At 59.3% G+C, this 21,754-nt stretch overlaps 1 protein-coding gene across 17 annotated transcripts in view; it reads left to right on the top strand.

Moving 5' to 3' along the window:
• Positions 1-21,754, top strand: part of AGAP1 (ArfGAP with GTPase domain, ankyrin repeat and PH domain 1) — a 527,130-nt gene that overhangs the window by 178,977 nt on the left and 326,399 nt on the right. For 9 of the 17 annotated variants that reach the window (XM_070071490.1, XM_070071488.1, XM_070071492.1 and 6 more), the window contains exon 3: positions 2,195-2,282. In XM_070071490.1, the coding sequence (XP_069927591.1) occupies positions 2,195-2,282 (88 nt within the window). Of the gene's footprint in view, positions 1-2,194; positions 2,283-2,981; positions 2,994-21,754 lie in introns of all 17 variants that reach the window. The other 8 variants (XM_070071487.1, XM_070071489.1, XM_070071482.1 and 5 more) reach the window with 1 other exon arrangement.

Raw genomic sequence — 21,754 nt, 5'->3', positions numbered from 1 at the left:
CCACCGGGAAGGGGAACCTGTGGACAGAGAACTTATTTACCACATCCTGTGCCAAACCTGCCTCTCCTTGTTTGTGCTTCCAGTGACTGGCGCCAGCCAGGCTTCCCCTCCCCTCTACTTCTCATCTTTACTCCCACCCCCCCATCCACCCCATCCCACCCCACTCCCATCCACCCCACCCCATCCACCCCACCCCACTCCACCCTACTCCCATCCACCCCATCCCACCCCATCCACCCCACCCCACCCACCCCACTCCCATCCACCCCACCCCACCCCATCCATCCCACCCCACCCCACCCCATCCATCCCATCCCACCCCACCCCACCCCATCCACCCCACCCACCCCACCCACCCCACCCCACCCACTGATCCATGCATCCGTTCACCTATCCTTCCGTCCCCCATCCATCCATTGCTCCATCCACTCACACAGTCACCCATCCAATCCATGTTCATCAGGACCTCATGGGCCACTGTCAGGACTGTGTAAGTGCAGGAATCATAGTTGGCGCCCTCGGCAGTATATGAAGACACAGATTTTGACTTTCAGGGACCACAGTGTAGTGCAGTGACAGCCAGAGCGTCTCCCGTCCCAGGTTCCAGTGCAAGGCCTCCTGAGCGTGCAGGGGAAGGGTGGGGAAACCTCCCAAGGAGAAAGCAAAACCGACCCGGCGACGGGGCCCCAGGTGAGCGGAGGAGTGCCAGGTCCCAGACCTCCCTCCCGGCCTGTTTCCCCGTAGCAGGACTGCGTGTGGCAGTTCAGAGGGAGACAGATTGTTCCAAAGCCATGGGCACTTTGGCCTGCAGCGGCCTCCCCAGGCCGTGAACCGAGGGGGTGGCGTTTTCCTCGTGGATTTCAGAGGTGATCCCCGTCGTCCGTGCGGGCGACGACTCCCGAGATCCTCGGGGGGAAAGGACTCTGCCATGACGTGGTGGCGTCTGCTCAGGGGGCTTCCGGCACTTCCCAGCCGGGGATGGGGCGGCTCGGGGCGGCCAGCGGCCAGGCAGGGATGTGGTGGTGGAGGACGATGAGCAGCCGGGGGGAGAGCAAGGTGAGGTGTGGCCGCGTTGAGGTTCGAGTGCCGGGTAGATGGCGCACAGGGCCTGTAGCTCCCGCGGGAGAGGCTGTCGCGCGTGGCTTGGTGACGGGGGCCGTGCTGGACCAGAGTGGGTGCGTTAGTGCTGGGATCAGCTGCAGGGCTGGGGCAGGGGCCCTGCACAGCACGCGTGGGACACAGGCCAGAGGGTTTAGGAAAGAAAGTCGTGAGTGACCTCGTGGGTCGCTCCTTGGAGTCTTGCAGTTGGGTGGAGGTGGGAGGGACGTCAGGAAGTGGGAGGAAGACGGGGCAGGCCTGGCTCTGGTGGGAGGGGCAGCGGGGGCTGGGGTGCCCCGGGTCTGTGGTTGGGTCCCTGGTTGATGTTTGCAGAAATAACTGATTTGACTGCTCTCCACCTGCCGCGTCCGTTCCTGGTTCTGTTCTCCTGCAGGTGGAGGAGGAGGAGGAAGAGGAGGAAGGCTTTGATGAGCAGCTCCCCCAGAAGGCAGTGGGGGTTGAGGTTCCCCGGGCCCACCTGAGCCCAGGTGCCCGTGGTGTTACCCCGGCAGCTCCTTGTGTAGCCTCTGTGCGCTCAGCCTTGTCTGCCTGGCTGCTGTTAGTCCTGGGCCCTCCTGTCTCCTGCCCCTCGGGGTTGATTTCCACTCAGCACAAGCCTGCAGGCCCCCCTGCTGCCACCCCCACAGCCCAGCCCTGCCTTGCTGTCCTCATGCTGGGGGCTCTGCTCCCCCCACCCCTGCCCTCCTCTCTCCTCTAGCCCACCCTCAGGACCTACCCCACGTCATCGGGGTGGGGGGGCTGTGCATCCCACCCCACCGTGTCACCCAGAGCCCTCCTCAGTCTGCGGAGGGCGTGAGGGCCTTGTGGGCAGCTGATGCGGCGTACACATCCCCCACGTAAACCACACGCGTGTTAGCCACCGAGTGCCAGACCAGGCCCAGGGTTTGTCCCGGCAGCACGACGTGTGGACAGCTGACGCGGGCCTCGGGCCCCTGGGCTCCAGGCGAGTTTCCTGACTCGGAGCCGTCCAGCTGCCCGTGTTGGTCAGGGCTCTGTTCAGGGCACCATGTATTTCAAGGTCTGAGAGAGCGCGTGGCTCACTGGTCCCTAACGCTTGTCCTTTTCTTTGTTTCAGGGAATTGTGGGTAACTTGGCCAGCGGCAAGTCCGCCCTGGTGCACCGGTACCTGACGGGCACGTATGTGCAGGAGGAGTCCCCCGAAGGTATGCTGTGTGGCAGGCAGTTGGGTGCCAGCCTCAGAGAGCGTAGGGGCAAATGTGTCCTTAGCGTGTTCTAAATCGGTGCCCTGGTGGGTCACGTATGACGACAGCCATGAAGCTCACCGAGCAGTAAGGCCCGGGGGATACTGGTTTCTCTGGAAGATCGCTAGCGAGCCTGTGGCATTCGGAGCAGCAGCGTAGAACCAAGACGTTCTGCTGCATTTACGTCTCCCCTGATGATCCTGTCCTCTCAAACTGGCAGTCCCAGATTACTGCTTTAAGTAGTGGGTGGACATTTCTCCGATGCGGGAATCGAGTTTACTCGTGGTTCGTACGCAGGGTTCCTCAGCCGTAGGTCAGGGTAAGGCTTCCCGACAGCACCGCCATTGTTTGAGTACGTGTCCCCCCTCCCCCCCTTATGCTGTATTCTAAACATGTAATAATCATTTTGCATGCAAATAAGATGTTTATTTTTGCCATTAGGCATTTGCCTCTTTAGTTAACACATCCACATTTTATTTTTTGCTCTAAGTAAAATTTACGCAAAGGACAGGCGGCCACGCTGTGGCTCCCGCGTGCCCTAACCGAGGGGTAGCTCTGGGGAAGGATGTTTTGCTCTCCGTGTAACTCTTGTAAATGCGACTCTGAGACGCTGAATCTCTGGTTCCTTCCTTCTCTCACTGGCTGTTCCCTTCTTTGCAGACTTGGACGCAGGTAACTATGCCTCCCCTCACGGCAGCGCGTGTCTTGTTCCCAGAGAGAGCAGGGGCGCCCCCTGTGCTGTAGCGTCCCCTCCCTCCTCGTTACGTGTGCCATCCTGTTTCCTTTTCATTGACCCTTCTTTATTTAATTAATTAATTTGCTTTTCGGTTCAGTTCGACATTTCACCCTGTTTTGTCCCTTAGATGTCTCCGTAGCAGTAGTCAGTCCTGAGCAGCCTGCCACATCCCCTGTAACACCCGATCTGTTCTCACCTCTCGTCCTGGAAACCGTGGGGCCGGTCCAGCTCCGCAGGGGGCTCGGGCACGGCTGGGCAGAACGGGGCCGGGGTGGGTGGTCGTGTCCGCAGCCCGCCTGCTTTTCCCGTTTATTCCCTTTGAAGTGACCACTTGGGAAGTGATGATTTAGGGAGCTGAGAGGCGGGGGCGGGGCCTGTGGGGGGGGTGCGGGCAGAGGCAGGGCCGTCTGAGGTCGGAGCCTGGGGTGAGGTTGTGGGGTGTGGCCCTGGGCCTTGCCGTTGGTTCGTGGTTCTGTCCGGGGGTGTGTGTCAGCCTCTGGTGCTGAGACGGTCCCTGGAGCGTGTGGAGCTGCGTCCTGGAGCTCCCCCTCACGTGGAGGCGCCTGCTCTTGTGCAGGTTGAGGGCAGCCGGTGCCGGTGAGGGTGTGCGGCTGCCTCGGCTGCAGCAGTGTGGGGGCCGCCTTTGCCGGGTCCCGGCCTTCACCCCTGCACTCTCGGGGGCCCCTGGCTTTGTAGCTGCTCTGTCTTCCCCAGCTCTCACAGCGCGTGGCCGGTGCGGGAGCCCAGGCCCCGTGTCGCGCTCTGGTCACTGCGTGGCTTCCGCCCTGTTTCCTTTCACTGTCCGCAGTTTGTTTCCGTCGCATTTGCACCTGGCTGTGATTTTTTTTTTTGCAAGCTATAATGGGCCCATGGATTAAAAATGCATTTAGTATATTGTGAAAGGCAGAGAGGGAGACACTCAGAGGCCTCCCATGTATTGATTCACTCCCCAAATGCCCACGGCAGTTACGGCTGGGCCAGGCTGAAGCCAGGAGCCCAAGGACTCCAGCCAGGTCTCCCACAAGGGCGGCAGGAACCCAAGTACTTGAGCCATCACCTGCTGTCTTCCAGGGCGCACCCCAGCAGGAGGCTGGAATCGGCCTCAGAGCCAGAACTAACCCAGGCACTCCGAACGCAAGGTCCACGTTAACCAGCGGGCCAGACGCCACCCCGAGGGGCCTGGACCTTGACGACCACAGCAGCGTTTCCCGAGACTGTCCCTGCGTCAGAACTAGACACTGTGCCGTGGGGTGACCTCAGGTGTGACCACCAGCAGCCTAGCTGCGTTGGTTTATCAAGTAATGCGTTATGTTCCGTTGAAACAGCGTGGCGCTCTGAGTGGTTTATGAACACCTGGTCCTACAGGGCAGGAGCGCACGTGAGTGTGTGGAAGAACCTCCTCCCCTTGGCTCTGCAGAGCAGCTGTGGCTACTCGGCCCCCCGGGCCTCTTCTCCCTCCCTCGCTCTGGGAGCTCGCCTCCCCCCCCCCCCCCCCAGCAAGTGGGGTATCCGCAGGGCAAGGGAGGCGTAGAGCAGTGCCACGTCCAGGCTCACCCCAGTGGGGATGTGTTAGGGCCCTACAGGAGCCAGGAGAACTGTGCAAACAGTGCGCGCTGCCTTGTGCCGGGAGCCCCTCCGCCCTGGTGAACTGGTGTGCCCTGTGCTCACAGTCTGGAGCTGAGGAGGCAGCCTCTGTCCGTCTCTGAAGTGTTTACCTGCTTGTTTATTTGAGAGGTACACACACGCGCACGCACACACACTCACACACACACCCAGTTCACTCTCCAGATGCCTGCAGTAGTCGGGCTGGACCTCAGTCCCGGTCTCCCACACGGGGGCGGGGACCCAAGCACTCGCATTCCTGCGTCAGCAGGAAGCTGAAATCCGAGCGGAGCCAGGACTGGACCCCAGGCAGGCACGCGGGCTCCACAGCTGGCATCCTGACCGCCCCTGCCCCCTGTCACAAGACCGGGCGCTGAGTGCTGCTTCCCGTCCCGTGACCTCTGACCCCGGGAATTGGCAGGAGGAAGAGCTGCCGGGTTGATGGGGAGAGAATGAGCGAGCAGAGCCGTGGTTCCCTCACACTGGGGTCTTCTCACCCTGAAACTCCCACGTGCAGAACGTCCTGGAGTCGGGATGCGGTTTTCCGTGTCGCCACCCAGGTGTGGCAGGATCCCTTGGCGCGGCTGCAGGGTCCGCCTGTCCACAAGGGTGTGCCCCGCTCTTCTGTCTGCACACCGCGTTCTGCTTCCACCAGTGCCTGCATGGGCTTCGTCTCCGTACCCATCCTGACCCATGGATGGGTGTCTAGGTTGCGGGGGAGGGACTTCCTGTTCCCAGACGGGTCCCTGTTGCTGAAGCACTTCGGGTACAGAGGCACCCCCAGGCGCCAGCCTGTGTGTCCAGCCGCGGCCGGAGGGTGATGGCTACTGTCTTCCTCGTGTGATGCGTCGTGGCTGACGCTTTTTCCCTGTGGAGGTGGGAGCTGGCTCGCAGGATTTTAGATCATCTTACAGGTTGAGTTCAGGCAAGGGGGTGATGTGAATCGACATTTTTCAAGGACTGAATTAGCGGTGCGAAAGTGGGTAACGCAGTAGGGAGCCTGTGAGTCTGTGGAAGCAGTTGTGGAGTGGAGTGCAGATGGCCTCTTTATTGTGTGCGTGCACACGCGTGTACACACCTGGGCACATACATGTGCCTTAGACTCCAATTGCGGCTCTAACACGGTACGACACTGAGAAGCTTAAAACGGAAGTTTTTCTCTCGGTCTGGAGGCCGGAAGTCCTCGCTCCAGGGCCGGCAGGGTTGGTTCCTTCGCAGGAGTCCGGGGGCGGGTCTGCCTGGGGTTGTCAGCAGCCCTGGGCTCGTCGACCCGCCACTGCGGCCTTTGCTGCTGCCATCATGGGCGTTTTCCTGTGTCCCTGTGCCCCTCTTCTTATAGGGACGTCCGTCCCTGGATTAGGGGCCGCCCTGTTCCAACACGACCTCATCTGAACACAATCCCGTGCACAGAGACCCTGCCTCTAAAATCTCCTCGCGGGTACCCAGGGCTGGGGCTTGGGCACGTCCTCTGGGGCGCACCTGCAGGATTTGGACGGGAGCTGCATGCAGAGCCGTGCAGCTGGGCCCCGTCACTGCGGCCATCGCCGTTCCCCCATGATGTATAGCGGCCCTGCCGGACACCGCAAGACCTCACGAGGACCCGACCAGCTTGCGTGGATCTGCACGGCTCCGAGGAAGGTTCGCAGCTGAGAGAGCAGTTGGCGGTCACTCCTGTGCCGCCGGGCCCGTTAACGGCTGCTGGTTAGAGTTGTGTGTGGCTCTTGGGGCGTGGATTTCGTTTCGCTCCTCGGTGCTTCCACGCCTCATACCCGCCGTGTGTGCTGCCTCACGTGAAGTGCTCGGAGGTCAGCTCTCCCGTCCCCGAGGAGGGAACCAGGTTGGGCAGGCGTCCCATGGGAGGGTGGACAGCGTGGTGTCCTCCGGAGATGGCACAAGTTCAGGGCTGAGTCCCTGCCCCGAGACCTTGTTCCGGGGGACACCTCTCCCTGTCTTAGTCCTGGCCCCCGGCACTGGGGGTCGCGAGCCCCACGGAGCTGGGCAGAGCGGCTCCTGTGGAGGGAGCCAGGAGATTGGAGTGGGCGGTAGATTAAACAAGATTTTAAGGCTGGGAAAGAGAAACCAAAGAATGCTTCTGAGACCCTGCTTCCTAGCATCGTATGATTAAACTGCTCTAAACTAATTTTCACTGAATTCTGAGCTGTTAAATACACCGGGAGCACAGGGTGGGGTTGGGCTGGCAGTTAGCTCTCGTTCATCCCAGACCTGGACTAAACCCACGTCCAGATGCAGAAGAGTTAGAGGGGGCAGGGCTGCGGCCACCGCGGCGGGGCACTGGAAGCAGCTGACCCTGCCGTTTCTGGGTCGTCACGAGCTCACTTCCTCGGGGGCCTGTTCCTTCACTGGTGGCGTCTTTGGTTTCTCCTTGGCTCTTAAACCAACCCAGATTTGGGGGCAGAAAGCTCCGGGGGCATGGCAGCCCCGAGTCTGTCCCAGCTGACAGCCAGCGGGTTCCTGGCTGGGGACAAGCTCCTGGGAGGCTAGGCCTGCCCCTCTTCTCCCCTCCAGGAGGGTGACGCGTGAGCCTGTCTCCCTGCTGGCTGGATCTGGTCTGTGCAGTGACCAGACAGGTGCCGGGGAACCTGGAGCTCTCCCCCGGCATTGGAGAACATCGGTGCTAGGAGTTTGGCCCAGAGAAGACGCAGGCAACTGGCAAGAGCAGGCCTTGGGTGGTAGATGGACCTCCCTCCATGGGGGTTGTCCCGTGTCCAGAGAGGAGGGACTGAGGGAGCCTCAGTCAGGCTAGCAGGAAGAGCTTAGATGCTTGGAGTAACAGCCTGCTGGATACGGACAGGTCTCGTGCAGGGGACGATGCGTAAGGCGAGAGGGACCCCTTGGCGCAGCTCGAGACAGGCATGTGTCTGCTTTGTATGTCAGTTACAGGGAATTCTGAAATGTGGTTCCGTTCCGTGCTGGGGCAGCAGCAAAGTGCTCCAGGCACGTGTCAGCTCTCCTGGGCCTCCCAGAGAAGCTAGGGCCGTCCTTGGGTTCAGCTGTGTATGTCCACGTTTGATAAAGGCTTGGAGGTTCCACAGCAGGGGAACTGACCACTTCCTGGACTGTGCTGGTTGGGTCTTGAACGACTGGGTAACATGCTCTTTAAAGATTGTGAGCGGAGGGGCGGGTAAGTCACCACCTGTGACACTGGCCTCCCATGTGGGTACCAGTTTGTGTTCCGGCTGCTCCACTTCCTATCCAGCTCTCTGCTAATGTGCCTGAGAAAGCAGTAGAAGATGGCCCAAGTGCCTGGGCCCCTGCACCCACGTGGGAGACCTGGAAGAAGCTCCCAGTTCCTGGCTTTGGCCTGGTCCAGCACTGGCCATTGTGGCCATTTGGGTAGTGAATCAGTGGATGGAAAATATCTATGTCTGTCCTTCTCTGTAACTCTGCCTTTCAAATAAGTAAGTAAGATCTTAAAAAAAAAATAATAATAAAAAATAAAAGGCTGGGGGAGCCCTGGCTCTGTGGAAGGGCTGCGTGGTTTCAGGAACGGTCTGGGGCGGGGACGAGAGGGAAGCCAGCCGAGAGGTCCCGGAACCCAGGGATGCACAGCTAGGTGCTCCCTCACTCCACTGCGACCGAGCCTTCCTCCTGCCTGGACCTGAGGGTGCAAAGCTGGGGCTCCCAGCCCATCTCAGCGACCTACTGGTCAGTGGGTGACCCACCCCCGTGAATTCCCCGCGTCTGCCTCACAGCCGCAGGACCCCGCAAAGTGAACAGGAGCAGCGCCGCGAGGCAGCGCTCGGTGGCCCCCACCCACCGGCTTCCCGTCTGCTCTGTTCCCGGTCAGCCCCAGCGTCCAGCCCCTCTCACAGTGTGGCTGCAGGCCCTGGTGATGGTCCCTGATGGTCTCCAGCGTGGGTTCCAGGGCCCCGATGGCAGAATCGTCCAGGGTAAAGCTCTGAGCTGGAGAGACTGGCACCTCGTATGCTCTGGAAACTGGAGAAAACACTGGACATGAGGGCTGACCCTCCCTGCTAGGTTTTCCTGGAGTCACCAGGGTCTTGATCCTCTCATTCCAGCATCTCTGAGGTCAGCCCGTGCTCTGCCGAGGTGGGGGCCCTGGGGTTCTCCAGTGCGATTTTGAGTCCGGCTGTTTGTCCCTAGCTGCGGCTGGAGAGTCCTGCTGGTCACTTGTTCCGGCCCGAGCACCTGCAAGCTGCGGGATGCCTGCAAGCCGCCGTCCCTGTCACCCCGCCAGCCTCACAGGACCCTGCCTGGAGCTGCTTCCGAACAGATGCGCTGGTCTCAGATATTTGGTTAATGAATGTTTACTTTGTTTCTTAGAAACAACCCGCGCGGTAAACACGCAGCCCGGTTTCTGGGACACAGAAATGTGTTTAAGCTGTCAGCTCCAAAAGCCCTTTCCAAGTCCAATAAACTCTGCAGAAGTTTTGTCAGCTTCCACTGCTGCACAGATGTGAGGCCTTGTCTCTGCAGCTCTTCTTGGGTCCTGTTTAGTGTTCCAGTGGTGAGGGCCAGGGGAGCAGGCTCTGCAGAACTCCAGTAAAATTTGTGCTGGTTTGAAAGGTGGCCACTTAGATTTTTCAGCGTAAATTTTATGTTATTTATAGCCAGGTGATGATATGATAAGCATGGGGTAATTCTTTTTTAACAAGGATTTTTTTTTCTTTTTTTGGTGACCCTTGAGAGTATGATCCTGCTGGTAGGTGGGTTTTCTAGCTAAATCAGTAGTCGGTTCAGCCGCTTTCACTGATGACTTCCGGTGCCAACCCGATCTCTTAACCATGCAGACATCTTTCTCCTTTCTCATGGTCTTTACGAAACGGTTCAGGGACTCCACCCTGTAACGCGTGAGCCGCTTGAGGGTCCGGGGAGGCTGTCCTAAGACAGGTGGAGGGGGCCGCATGGTTCCTGGAGCTTCACAGGGGTCGCGACCAAGACGCAGGTTCTGTTTCACTCGGGGCAAGAACAAGAAGCCGTGAACTGCGTGAAGAGGCCGCCGCGGTTTTGGCTGTGGCAGAATTGGCAGAACAAAATGTGTTTCTGACTTGGTCGTTTGGAACTCAGAACACATCGTCCCATATTTTTATCATTAATGCAACAAGAAATCCAGGGCTTACTGCGCTGGGCACTGGGCCTGCGGCTGGGCTGCATTCCAGAGAGAAGTTTCTGGACAAAGCTCTGATTCCAGGTGGCGATGTACACCTGTCTCCACGAGGGCCTGTGACTTCTCGGAAGAGGGCAGTGCCGGGCAGGAGTCTCAGCTCCTGGGCGACACAGTCGTCCCCTCCGACTCACAGGGCCCAGGAGTAGGACAGCGCACGCTGTGGACAGAACTGGTGCTTTCCCAAGAAGCTCATGGCACCGCAAACTCTTCTCAGTAGGCAGGAGGAGACTGGGGGCCCGTCAGTGTCACCCCGAGGTGTTGGCGCTGGGGGTGCGCCACCCTCTCGTCCCAGAGGAACAGTCACTGGACCCATCAGAACCAAGCCTTCGGGGCCTGCCTGCGCCTTCTTGGTGCTGGCCAGCTCCTGTTGCGGGCCGTTGACTGGCAGCCGACCGGCCTGCCGCTTGCCTGGGCAGCTGCCCGCTCTGAGCTGGAGGGTTTGTTCAGCTAGGCCACGCTGCCTTGGTTGCGAGGAGCGAGCAGTTGACCAATTTCCACTGCCTTAAACACAAAGGAGGGCTTTATTCATCTGTGTACCTGGAGCGGCCCGTGGGATGGGTTCAGCTTTAGGAAGACCCTCATGCCTCGCCCCCGTGAGGTCACCAGGGACCTCTGCCTGCCGTCTCTGGCCTGTGTTAGGCTTGGTGCTCAGCGGGGCCTCCCCACTTGGAGGCAGACCGTTCGCACCTTGGTGCCTTGGTGGCCCTGGGTTCCAGGAAGAGAGGAAGCCTTGGGTGTGCTTTGTTCTCAGTGACTCCGGCAGAAGACTCAGGGGTGGTTCTGATTGGCTCTGATTGCATCACATGCTTTTCTCCAAGCCAGTCAAGATTGTCCAGGGTCTAAGGGAATGTTCTGATTGGCCAGTCCCTTGGAGTGGGGCAGTGATGTCAGCCTAGTTGAGCTATTGGCTTGAGCAGGGAGCACTGGTGTTCATAGAATGAGATTAGGGAGATGGTAGGCCCCGGAAAAAGGGTGGGAGACAGATCAGGCCCTGTGTGCGACGGTCATTGCCTTTCAGGGTCTAGCCAGGGAGAGACTGTGTTGTGCTGCACGTCTTCTCCCTAATTCATGGCCGTGTTCTCAGTTTCCACTGTGGGACTCGGGTGCTGTAGAGGTGCCCGGGGCACGGATTGAACTCCACCAAAGCTGTCTCCGGCAAAGGGCGCTCCGTGACTTCACCATCTCGGGCTGCGGCCTCTGACTCTTTCAAGTGGTTTCCTTCTTGGTCGTTGTCTTTTAAGGTTATTTATTTAAGAGGCAGAGTTACAGAGAGAGGGGGAGAGAAAGATCTTCCGTCTGCTCGTTTGCTTCCCAAATGGCTGGAACGGTTGGAGCTGGGCCAGCCTGAAGCCAGGAGCTTCCCCCAGGTCTCCCACATGGGTGCAGGGCCCGTGCACTTGGACCATCTTCTGCTGCTTTCCCAGGCCAATAGCAGTGGGGCAACTGAGGCTTGAAACTGATGCCTACATGGAATGCTGGCGCCACAGGCAGAGGCTTGTCCTCCACCGTAGCGCTGGCCCTCCCTTCAAGGGGACACTTAGTTTTGTGGCTGTTACACAGCCTTTGAATCTCACAGGTCAGCACACTGGGTTATTTGTCTGCATCGCCCAGGACAGGGGAGAGACTTTTGTTCAGTGGGCACTGGTCCAGCCCTTGGGGTTGAGAGATTTCTGTGGAAGGCCCTGCAGAAAGAAGAGAGGGTGGTCTGAGGCCAGCCTCAGGTGTATCAGAAGAGGAATGAAGTGTCGGCTTCCGGGATGGGCGGTGCCAGGCAGGATTCTGAGGCGGGATCTAGCTAGCAGCAGGCACTGCTGACGCCTGCCCTGGGGCTCCAGATGGCGTCTCTGTTCTGGGGCCCTGAGGGCAGCGTGCGTGGCCAGCATTTGTTTCTGAGCCCATTTGTTACTGTTTTTGCTTTTTGTTTGTTTGAGTTTTTTTTTTTTTTTTTTTTAACTTAAAGTTTATGCTACCACAAACAAAATAAGAAGAAAAACCCCCTCTACCTCTGGTCTTTGAGAACGAACAGTGCAGGGGCCGTGTGGGTGGTGTGCCTGGAGGGCCCGTGGTGACAGGGACCGACCGCCGGGCGCCTGGGTTTCTGCTGGTGAAGAAGGGAGGTTCGGAGCGACCGGAAGAGCCGTCAGCCCCAGATGTGGTGCACCTGCAGCATCTGGAGGTGGAGCAGCTGGCTGGAGCGAGGTCCCGCGCACCACCAGGGAGAGGGAGGAGAGGGCCCCGGCCCGGGTAGAGGGCTTAGGAAGGGGGTCAGGGATCTCCCCCACCCTTGCCCGGCAGGCTCCTGACAGGTGGTTAGCAGGTGCACTGGCTTTGGAGAGGAACTTAAGGGGACCAAGTAGAGGATTCCCCAGCCATCTCCGGACCCTGCAACGGATGCGCACCATGGTGGAGAAGAGCTGCCCAAGCGGTTTGCCACAGAACCCTCTGTGCCTGGCTCTTGTGCCCTTCGGGAGTTTACTAGAGCTGAGAAAACCTGGCCTGGGGCGCGTTCGGGCCCTCCAAGGCCGTGTGCCGGCACCACATGAGCGCGGACCTCATCTGGGAAGCCCTGGCGAGCCCGCTGGTGCAGGAGGTGCCCTCGAAGGAGCTGCTGCCTTGCAGAGTGGGCTCAGCCCAGTGCCCACACCCCTCACCCTGAGAGGAAGGTCCGGGGGTGATGTCCCTGCCAGCTCCGGATGGGGGAGTGGCTCGGGTTCGTGGTGCTCAGCAGCTCCGGGTGCTGGTTGCTCTCTGTCCTTTCACAGAGGGAGTTCACCGAGTCCTGCTCTCTGATACAGAAGCAGCTGGCAAAGCTCTCGCGTCGGCCCATGTAGCCGCTGCCACTCTTTTTAGTCTCTCTATCTCTTTCTTTATTCTCTCTCCCTCTTTTTGTTTTAAAGATTTATTTATCCCCAAATAACCACAGTGCCCAGAGCCAGGCCAGTCTGGAGCCAGGAGCTTCTTCTGGGTCTCCCACTTGGGTGCAGGGACCCAAGCACTTGGGCCATCTTCTACTGCTTTCCCAGGCCACAGCAGAGAGCTGGATCGGAAGTGGAGCAGCCAGGACTGGACCCAGTGCCCATAGGGGATGCCGGCACTGCAGGCGGCGGCTTTACCTGCTAGCCACAGCGCTGGTCACCCCACAAGTCAGCTTTTCATATGTTCTTTGCACGGGGAAGCAGCAGCTGGAACTGCACGCTCCAGGGGCTGGGAGCCTGTTCGCCTTTTGTTGGCAGCTGAGTCCCTTGCCAGAGGTGGCTAATGGCACTGCGCACACTCCCGCACCCGCCCTGCCTCTGTCCTCTCCGTGGGTTCTAGGGTCGTGCCCGAGGACACGCGTCCCGGGCCGTGGTGCTGTCAGCCTCTCAAGGCAGCCTTGTGTGTGACCACATGAGGTGGGGAGTTAGGCTCTCACCCCTGAATCTGCCCTGCTGTTTGGTTTACCTTTTTATGATGTTGGTAAAGCTAAAAATAAATGTACACTGTATTAAAAATAAGGCACCTAGCCTTAAGCGCATTTTCTAAATGTGCCTGGGTAAATCTATTTGGTTTACCAAGCTGGCTGTTACAGAGAGCTCGGGTGCTCAGATGGTCTTGTATGGCCCCAGCAGTGGGTGCTGGGGGCCTTCGTACCAACGCTTCACTTACTTACTTATTTTTAAAGATTTTGTTGTTGTTTATTTGAAAAGCAGAGTTACAGAGGAAGAGAGAGATCTTCATCCACTTGTTCACTCCCCAAGTGGCCACAACAGCCAGTGCTGGACAAATCTGGGTCTCCATCCCCGTGTCCTGCTTGGGGGCAGGGGCCCAAGCACTTGCTGCTCTCCCAGGCGCATTAGCAGGGAGCTGGATCGCACGTGGAGCAGCCGGGACTTGAACCTGTGCCCATATGGGAAGCCAGCATCGCAGCACTATTTTTGTCTTTATTTGGTCGAGTTGCTTCTGGGGGAGGCCCTCGTTTTGTGCCTGTTTCCTTCTTCAGCGTGGTGGTTGCCTGCTGCCCCTCGCCAGCCTGGCTGTCCTGGCCTTGAGTGCGGCCACGTCTGTGCCTGCCACAGTGCCCGGCCGTGAGCTGCAGCAGCACGGCCTCTGTCTTCTGTCGCTTCCCAGCCCCAGCTGAGGCCTGGCACTGGCTGTTTGTTCCCTGGTGTTTTGGATGCCTGTGGTGCTGTCAGCCCAGCGTAGGCTGGAAACACGGGGGACCAGCCAGGGCTCCTGAGGGGGCAGCTGAAGCCGGCGCTCACGGTGGCGTGCTCGTGGGAGCCAGGCCGTGGTGCTGGCTGAGTGCGAAGCAGGCACAGTCCCCATTGCTGCCTCCTTACTGCCGTACCTGGCAGCTCGGGTCTGAGGTTGGGCGCGTGCCACAGGCTTGGATGAATCCTGGAAACTTGCGGGACCTTCTCGGTGGAGCTCTTGTCCCAGACCCGTTATCTCAAAAGCAGAAGGACCCCAGGTCTTCCAGAAAGCGTGGGTGGAGGGTGACGTTTCGGGAGAGGGCCTGGGTTTCCCACGGGAATGTCACCGTCTGCAGCATCTCCCATCGTCTGCAGGATTGTCGCCGGCTTGGTTCTTCTTCCTGAGTTTCCCTTTTGGAACTCTCCTCCCCTTGTGTGAGCTCCCCCTGGGGAGAGACCACGTCATCATTGCGGCCCCACGATCCCTCGCTGATTAGTGCGTCAGCTTCAGAAGCTAAGGGCCAGCTGCCGTGCATCGGCCGCACCCGCCTCGCCATTGCCCGGTAAGGCGGATGTGGTTGGTACCTGAGCCGCCCCCTGACGGAACGAGGCACCAGAGGCTGCAGGAGTTGTTCATGGTTGCCCAGGCCAGAGTTGTCGGCTGAACTTGACCCGTGGAAGCGGCTCCGAGGTAGTCCCCCACTCTGCTGCCCCAAGGGGTCACCACACACATTAGGGACCCGTGAACTGGCGGGGGCTCACCTTGTGGACTGTAGGACACGAGCCCCCAAAACGGTGGCTGAGTTACTGGGAGAGGTGGGAGCCCTGTGCAGGGAGAGCGCGTGAGCTCCTGACAAGTCCCGGGCCTCCCGCCAGCCCTGGGTTTGCAGGAAGGGCTGAGTGCCTAGGCCTGTGCAGCCTGAGTGGCTGCGGTGTCTCCAACGTGCTGGAGGCTGGGGAGGCAGGCCCTGCGCCACGGCTGGGCCGCCAGCCCATGGAGGGGAGCCATCGCTCCCGTGCAGGCTTCTTCCCGTGGTACTGCCTGGGTTCAGCTCAAAGAGGAGCCCTAGCAGTGTGAGCAGTGTGCCACTGGGAAAAGCAGCCCAGGCCTCGTGCGTTGCTGGCACCATGGGGCGTGTTGCACTCTGCGTATCTGAGATTCTCTGGTTGCTGCTAGTGACCGCTGTGCTGGGATAATGATGCTGTCGTGCAGCCATCTAGGTGGTGATGTCAGGGATGCCGGCGCTGGCCCTCGCCCCTGCAGACCAACCCGGCCCTCCTGGCCAAAGCATTTGCTTTTATTTTAGTTTCCAAGAGGCCTGATCTGCAGGAGAGAGAGCTTTTACTGGTTTGGCCTGTTAAGCTGCCCGTGTGCGTTTTCCTCAAAGCCCTTGGAAGTTACGACGTCAGGAAGTTGAATTGAACTGTTGGGCAAGAACCCATTTCCACAGCACTGGTTTTCCAGCAGTATCCTGTTTTTCAGAAACATTTTAAGTAGCTTGGCAGAACCTACCGGCATTTCATGAGTGACACCGTACAGGTTTCTCTGATCTGTTTCTGACATCAGGGACTCCGAGCTTTGGTTTTGTGTCTGCTCTTCGTCCCATCTCTGTTCTGTTCCTTTCTCATCCAGGGTGCCTGAGCCGTTCCAGTACCCATCCCCCTCTTCCCTTAAACCTGTCATCCCCTTGAACGTCAGGACAGCCTTCAACGAAACAGATCAGAAAGTGAAGTAATGGGAACAGCGCGGCTTCTGAAACCCAAGTTGAAGCCGCTGTTCTCAGCCTGCACAGCTGTGCAGCCTCTGGGGTCACGGTGAGCCTCGGATGCTCTCTGACGCCGCACCCCCCCCCCCCAGGAGTCAGCGACCTGGCTGTCCTTCCTGCCCTCCCGACTCTGGGCACCAGAACAGCTGGCCTGTCCCTCGCAGGGAGGAGCGGGGGGATGCCTCCTATCACGCAGGACAGTGGGAAGTGGCAGCTTTCCCAGCACTCCAGGGCCAGCAGCGGCAGGTGGGCTGTGCTCACCCGGCGTGTCCCAGGTTCCCCATTGAGGGCACCGCACAGCAGACTTGTAGGCGTGGCTTGGGTTTAACTGCGATTCATTTTGATTCAGTTTCAGAAACGGTTGCTGGGGCTGGCACTGTGGCATAGTGGGTAAAGCCTCCACCTGCAGCGCTGGCATCCCATATAGGCGCCAGTTCTAGTCCCGGCTGCTCCACTTCCTATCTAGCTCTCTGCTACGGCCTGGGGAAGCAGTAGAAGATGGCCCAAGTCCTTGGGGCCCTGTACCCATGTGGGAGACCCAGAAGAAGCTGCTGGCTTTGGATTGGCGCAGCTCTGGCTGTTTTGGTCAGTTGGGGAGAGGACCATATCTCTCTCTTTCTGCCTCCTTCTTTGTGTAACTCTGACTTTCGAATAAATAAATAAATAAATAAATAAATAAATAAATCTTTCAAAAAAAAGAAAAAGAAAGAATGAGACGGTTGCTGGGGCCAGCCGTGTGTCATATTAGGTTAAGCCTCCTCTTGTGGCACTGGCATCCATATGGGCACTGGTTGAGTCCCTCTGATCGAGCTCCCTGCTGATGGCCTGGGAAAGCAGTGGGAGATGGCCCAAATGCTTGGACCCCTGCACCTGCATGGGAGACCCGGACGAAGCTCCTGGCTTCTAGGTTTGGATCAGCCCAGCTCTGGCCATTGTGGCCGTTTGGGGAGTGAACCACCCGATGGAAGCACTCTCTGTGCCACTCCTACTCTGTGTAACTCTGCCTCTCAACTAAATAAATAAATCTTAGAAACAAAAAAGAGAGAGAGAAGGAAATGGCTGCCTGTATCTAAACTTACCGAAAGCGGTCGTTTCCAGACTCCCTGACACCGTGCTGGAAAGCACCTAGGAGCACCCTGGGCAACGCAGTGGCCCCACAGCCACCAGAGGGTGCTTCCCTACCCTGGAGGCCCTGTGTGTTTTCAGAATGAGGTATCTTGGGGATGGGACCTCAGTGTGAACCCCATTTTTGAAGATTTTCTTTATTTGAGAGGCAGAGTTAAAAGACGAGAGAGAGAGAGAGGGAGGGAGAGAGAGAGAGGTCTTCCATCAGCTGGTTCACTCCCCAATTGGCCACAACAGCCAGAGCTGTGCCGATCGGAAGCCAGGAGCCAGGAGCTTCTCCCACGCAGGTGCAGGGGCCCATGGACTTGAGCCATCTTTCACTGCTATCCCAGGCCATAGCAGAGAGCTGTATCGGAAGAGGAGCAGCCAGGACTCGAACCGGCGTCCATATGGGATGCTGGCGGTGCAGGCCCAGGCTTTAACCTGCTGCACCACAGACTGTGACCGGTCCCATCTTGTGGGCACTCAGCGAGTTCCAGGGTTCAGGGTATTTTAGGTCAGGGATGCTCAGCCTCCGTCGTGTCCTGTGTCCATCTTTCCTCGGAGGGAATGATCTCCAGAGTTGGCCTGCGTTGTTAGGGCCAGAGCTCTGCTCTCGCTAGGACTTTACCAGGGTCGCTGTGCCTGTCCTTGGCGGGGGTGTCACCCCCTGGGGTCACTCCCTGACTCCTGGGGGATGCAGCCCCGCACCGCCCCGTCTTGGCCTCCAGAGCCCGCGCCAGCTGTGTCCTTGCTTCGTGCCTCACCCCTCGGTCAGGCAGAGCACAGAAGGCCGCGGCGGCTCCCCTTTCTGCCTCCACGGGGGGTGAAGCGGTCATGGGTGCCGTGGGCCCGGGGTGGGCCTGCAGCTGGGAGCCAGGCTGGTGCCCGCTGCGCTCAAATCCTCTCCCTCCTGCCTTCACTCCGCCGTCACCAGGCGCGGAGCAGAGGAAGCTGAACGGCAGGGGGATCGGAGCATGGGCTTGGGCGCCTTCTCCGTCTCCGTCTCCCTCCTGCGTGTGAGAGATGAGGGTGTTCCCCGTCCTGTCTCCTCATTAACCCCCGGAGCGGGTCACCCGCGGAAGTCTGCCGTGGTCACCGTGCGTGAGAGGCTTCCTCGTGGCAGTGCGCCGGACGGTGCTTGCTTTTCATTTCCCCGCAAGTCTCGGGCAGGGGAGCTGGCTGAGGACATGACAGCTGGTTCGGTTCAGTTTGGTAAACTAGGGTTACCGGTGACATCCCGCCCGGCGTGCAAACGTGGCCTGTGGTCCAGAATGCCTTGTAAAACCTCCAGACTCTGATGCCAGCAAGTTACTGCCTCCAGTGTTTCTGTCCAAGTTAAAAAGGCCAACTTAGGCCGGCGCCGCAGCTCACTAGGCTAATCCTCCGCCTTGCGGCACCAGCACACCGGGTTCTAGTCCCGGTCAGGGTGCCGGATTCTGTCCCGGTTGCCCCCCTTCCAGGCCAGCTCTCTGCTGTGGCCCAGGAGTGCAGTGGAGGATGGCCCAAGTGCTTGGGCCCTGCACCCCGCGGGAGACCAGGATAAGTACCTGGCTCCTGCCATCGGATCAGCGTGGTGCACCAGCCGCAGTGCGCCGGCCGTGGTGGCCATTGGAGGGTGAACCAACAGCAAAGGAAGCCCTTTCTCTCTGTCTCTCTCTCTCTCACTGTCCACTCTGCCTGTCAAAAAAAAAAAAAAAAAAAAAAAAAACAAAAGAGGCCAAGTTAATTTCTTAAAAATTTCTGGCCCATGTGCAGTTACTATTACTGTTTTTATAACCGGGATCGGGCGAAACGGAGGCCTGGGGTCCTCTTTAGTGTCTCCGTCCTTTCCACTCGGCTGGGTGATTCAGGAAGCGGGAGCCACCCCCGCTGCTCTTCCTCATTTGTCAGGGTGCGCCGGCCGGGGCGGCCATTGGAGGGTGAACCAACGGCAAAAGGAAGACCTTTCTCTCTCTCTCTCTCTCTCTCTCTCTCTCTCTCTCTTTCTTCTCTCTTCTCTCTTCTATCTTCTCTCTTCTCTCTTCTCTCTCTCTCATTGTCCACTCTGCCCGTCAAACAAAACAAAACAAAAAAAACACCTCAGGCAGAACTTTAACCCTTTCCTTACAGAGGTCAGCAGGAACACACGGACATCTGGCCAAGCATCTTTCCAATGCCTAAACACAGTGATGCGCTTTGGGGACTGAAGCCAGGGGCACTCCGGCAGAGCTGTGAGCGGAGTGAGGAGAAGGCAGATTCCCCCACGCTTTCCGCGCCGGCCCCCGGGGTGCCGGGATGTCCCGTGGGGGTGCAGGGGCCCCTCTGCGGGTCTGTAGGGACCCATCACAGCGGACGCTCTCCTGGAAGAGGGGAGGAGAGGGACTCAGCATCTGCGACTGTGTCTTCCTCCTGCTGGGTTCCAGCTCCGGGCCTGGGCCCGTATCCCAGCTCTTCCTCCGGAGCAGATCCGGATGCTGACGTTGCCGCCTGCTGCGTCGCGGGACGCGGTGAGGCACCGTAGGGATGACACGGGCAGGAGAGTGCTGTCGCTCAAGTGCGCCGGGGCTCGCTGTGGCTTGGGGAATGGTTCATGGTACGTTAACAGCTTTGAGTCCAATTAGCGAGAAAGACAGAAACAGAAATGTCGGACATCTGTCGCAGTGTTGGCTCCCCACTGAGCTCTTGTTTCGGACGAGGAGAATTCAGCCTGCTTTTCCCCCTCTACGGAGGACTGACAGCATGCCCGAGAACAGGTTCACCTCTCTCGGCGCGGCCTGTGCCGTGTCCCTGCCGGGCCTGGGCTTCCGTCATGGGAGGTCCATGGCTGTGGTCCCTGCTCCAGCGTCCTTACCGCCAGGCTGGGAATCAGCAGTGGCTGGGTTAGACTAGAGGCTGACGTGCCCGTTAAGACCCCTGGGATCCACCCGTGGCCTCAGCCTGACGCCAGCTTCCTGCCTGCTGATGCGCACGCTGGGAGGCAGTGGTGAGGCTAAGTGTTTGGGGCCCTGCCACCCACCTGGGGGCCTTGACCGTTACCAGCATTTGTGGGGAGTGAACCGTGGATGGGAGTGTGCACACTCTCTCTCCCTGCCTCTCTCTCTCTCTCTCTCTCTCTCTCTATCTATGCTGTCTCTGGCTCTCAAGTAAATAAATAACTCTGAGGAGTACAGCTGCATCCCTCTCTCCCCGGGAGCTGGTCATTTGCAGTGGACACACACAGGTCCAGCTCTCACGCACGTCTCTGCAGGGAGCTTGAGGGAGGAGGTGATGCGGCCGCGTTGCGAGTGCCCTCTCAGGGGAAGGCTAAGCCGCCGGCGCAGTTTTCCGGGAACCGTGACGACTTGCCGCGGGAGTGAGCCGGAAGCTTCCGGCTGTGGCCCAAGGCCGATCGCAGATAGGAAGAGCTGTGCCTGCCGTGTGGGAGTCGTGCCCAGGAGGCGAGACGTTCAGTTCTGCTGCGGGTGAAACTTCCAGAAAATCAAGCGCGGAAGTGTGGGCCCTGGCTCCCAGCCTCCTGCCCTGTGTGCAGGGAGGGGCTCTGTGCGCGGCTGTTACCTCCCCCGGCCTCACCAGACCTGGGCAGGAATCCCATTTGAGGGAGGGGGTTTCCACGGCTGCAGAGAGTCCTGGTGCCACCTCAGAGTCTCCGTGGGCAGATGCGGTCGGCTGGACGTTCCAGCCCCCACCCTGGGGCCCGGCGGCGGCGGTGGGGGTGCCCTGGGCTCCTGGGATGGCTGATCCAGCCTGCTGCACTCAGGTGTGCCGACGGCGTCGGATTCAGAGGCCAGCCTTGGGGATACCGACCTGTTCTTAAAATTATCCCAGCCGGCGCCGTGGCTCACTAGGCTAATCCTCCGCCTGTGGCGCTGGCACACCGGGTTCTAGTCCCGGTCGGGGCGCTGGATTCTGTCCCGGTTGCCCCTCTTCCAGGCCAACTCTCTGCTGTGGCCAGGGAGTGCAGTGGAGGATGGCCCAAGTGCTTGGGCCCTGCACCCCATGGGAGACCAGGAGAAGCACCTGGCTCCTGCCTTCGGATCGGTGTGGTGTGCCGGCCGCGGTGGCCATTGGAGGTTGAACTAACAGCAAAGGAAGACCTTTCTCTCTGTCTCTGTCTCTGTCTCTGTCTCTCTCTCTCACTGTCCACTCTTCCTGTAAAAAAAAAAATAAATAAATAAATAAAACTATCCCAATGTAAATAAAAACAAAAACAAAAAACAACTATTTGAGAGGGAGCGAGAAGAAGCGATCAGGAGGGTGGGAGCAGGCCCTCCCGTCCACTGGTTCACTTCCCGCGTGGGACCATCCGGCGCCGGCGCCAGGAACTCAGTCCAGAGCTCCCACAGGGTGGCAGGAACCCAGCTGAGCACTAGAGCACTCACCACTGCCTCCCGGGGCTGCTTCGGGGGACGCCGGCGGCAGCCGTGAAGCTGGGTTGCTAGGGGATGCAGGGATGCAGGAGCCTTATTGGGTGTCTCGCCCGCTGGACCCAGCTGCATGGCCTCTACGGTGTGCGGCAACAGCCGCGTCAGAGGAGGCGGGGCCCAGCTGCCTGGCCTCTACAGTGTGCGGCAACAGCCGCCGTCAGAGGAGGCGGGGCCGGTTGCTGGTGCAAGCCACGGGCGAGGCCGTGGAGGGATGTGCAGCAAAACAATTAGGAACAGATGAGATCGGATGTGGGCTTCGGCGCTGTCCTCTCTGGGGCCTTTGGAAGAGCAGAACTGTGTTGACCAGGATAAGACACACGCGAGAGACTGGCCGTGGCAGAGGTGATGGTGAACACGGCATGAAGTCAGTGTTGTTGTTTGGAGCGCACGTGTGGACGGCCAGGGCTTTCCACGTGCCTCCTGCAGGGGCCTCGGAAGCTCAAACCTCACCTCCTGCCCCGGTGTGTGTGGGGGGAGGGGGTGCTTGCCTCAGTTTCT

Source organism: Oryctolagus cuniculus, chromosome 3 (genome assembly GCF_964237555.1).
Source record: "Oryctolagus cuniculus chromosome 3, mOryCun1.1, whole genome shotgun sequence".
NCBI lineage: Eukaryota > Metazoa > Chordata > Mammalia > Lagomorpha > Leporidae > Oryctolagus > Oryctolagus cuniculus.
This window is presented reverse-complemented; position numbering and strand designations above follow the sequence as displayed.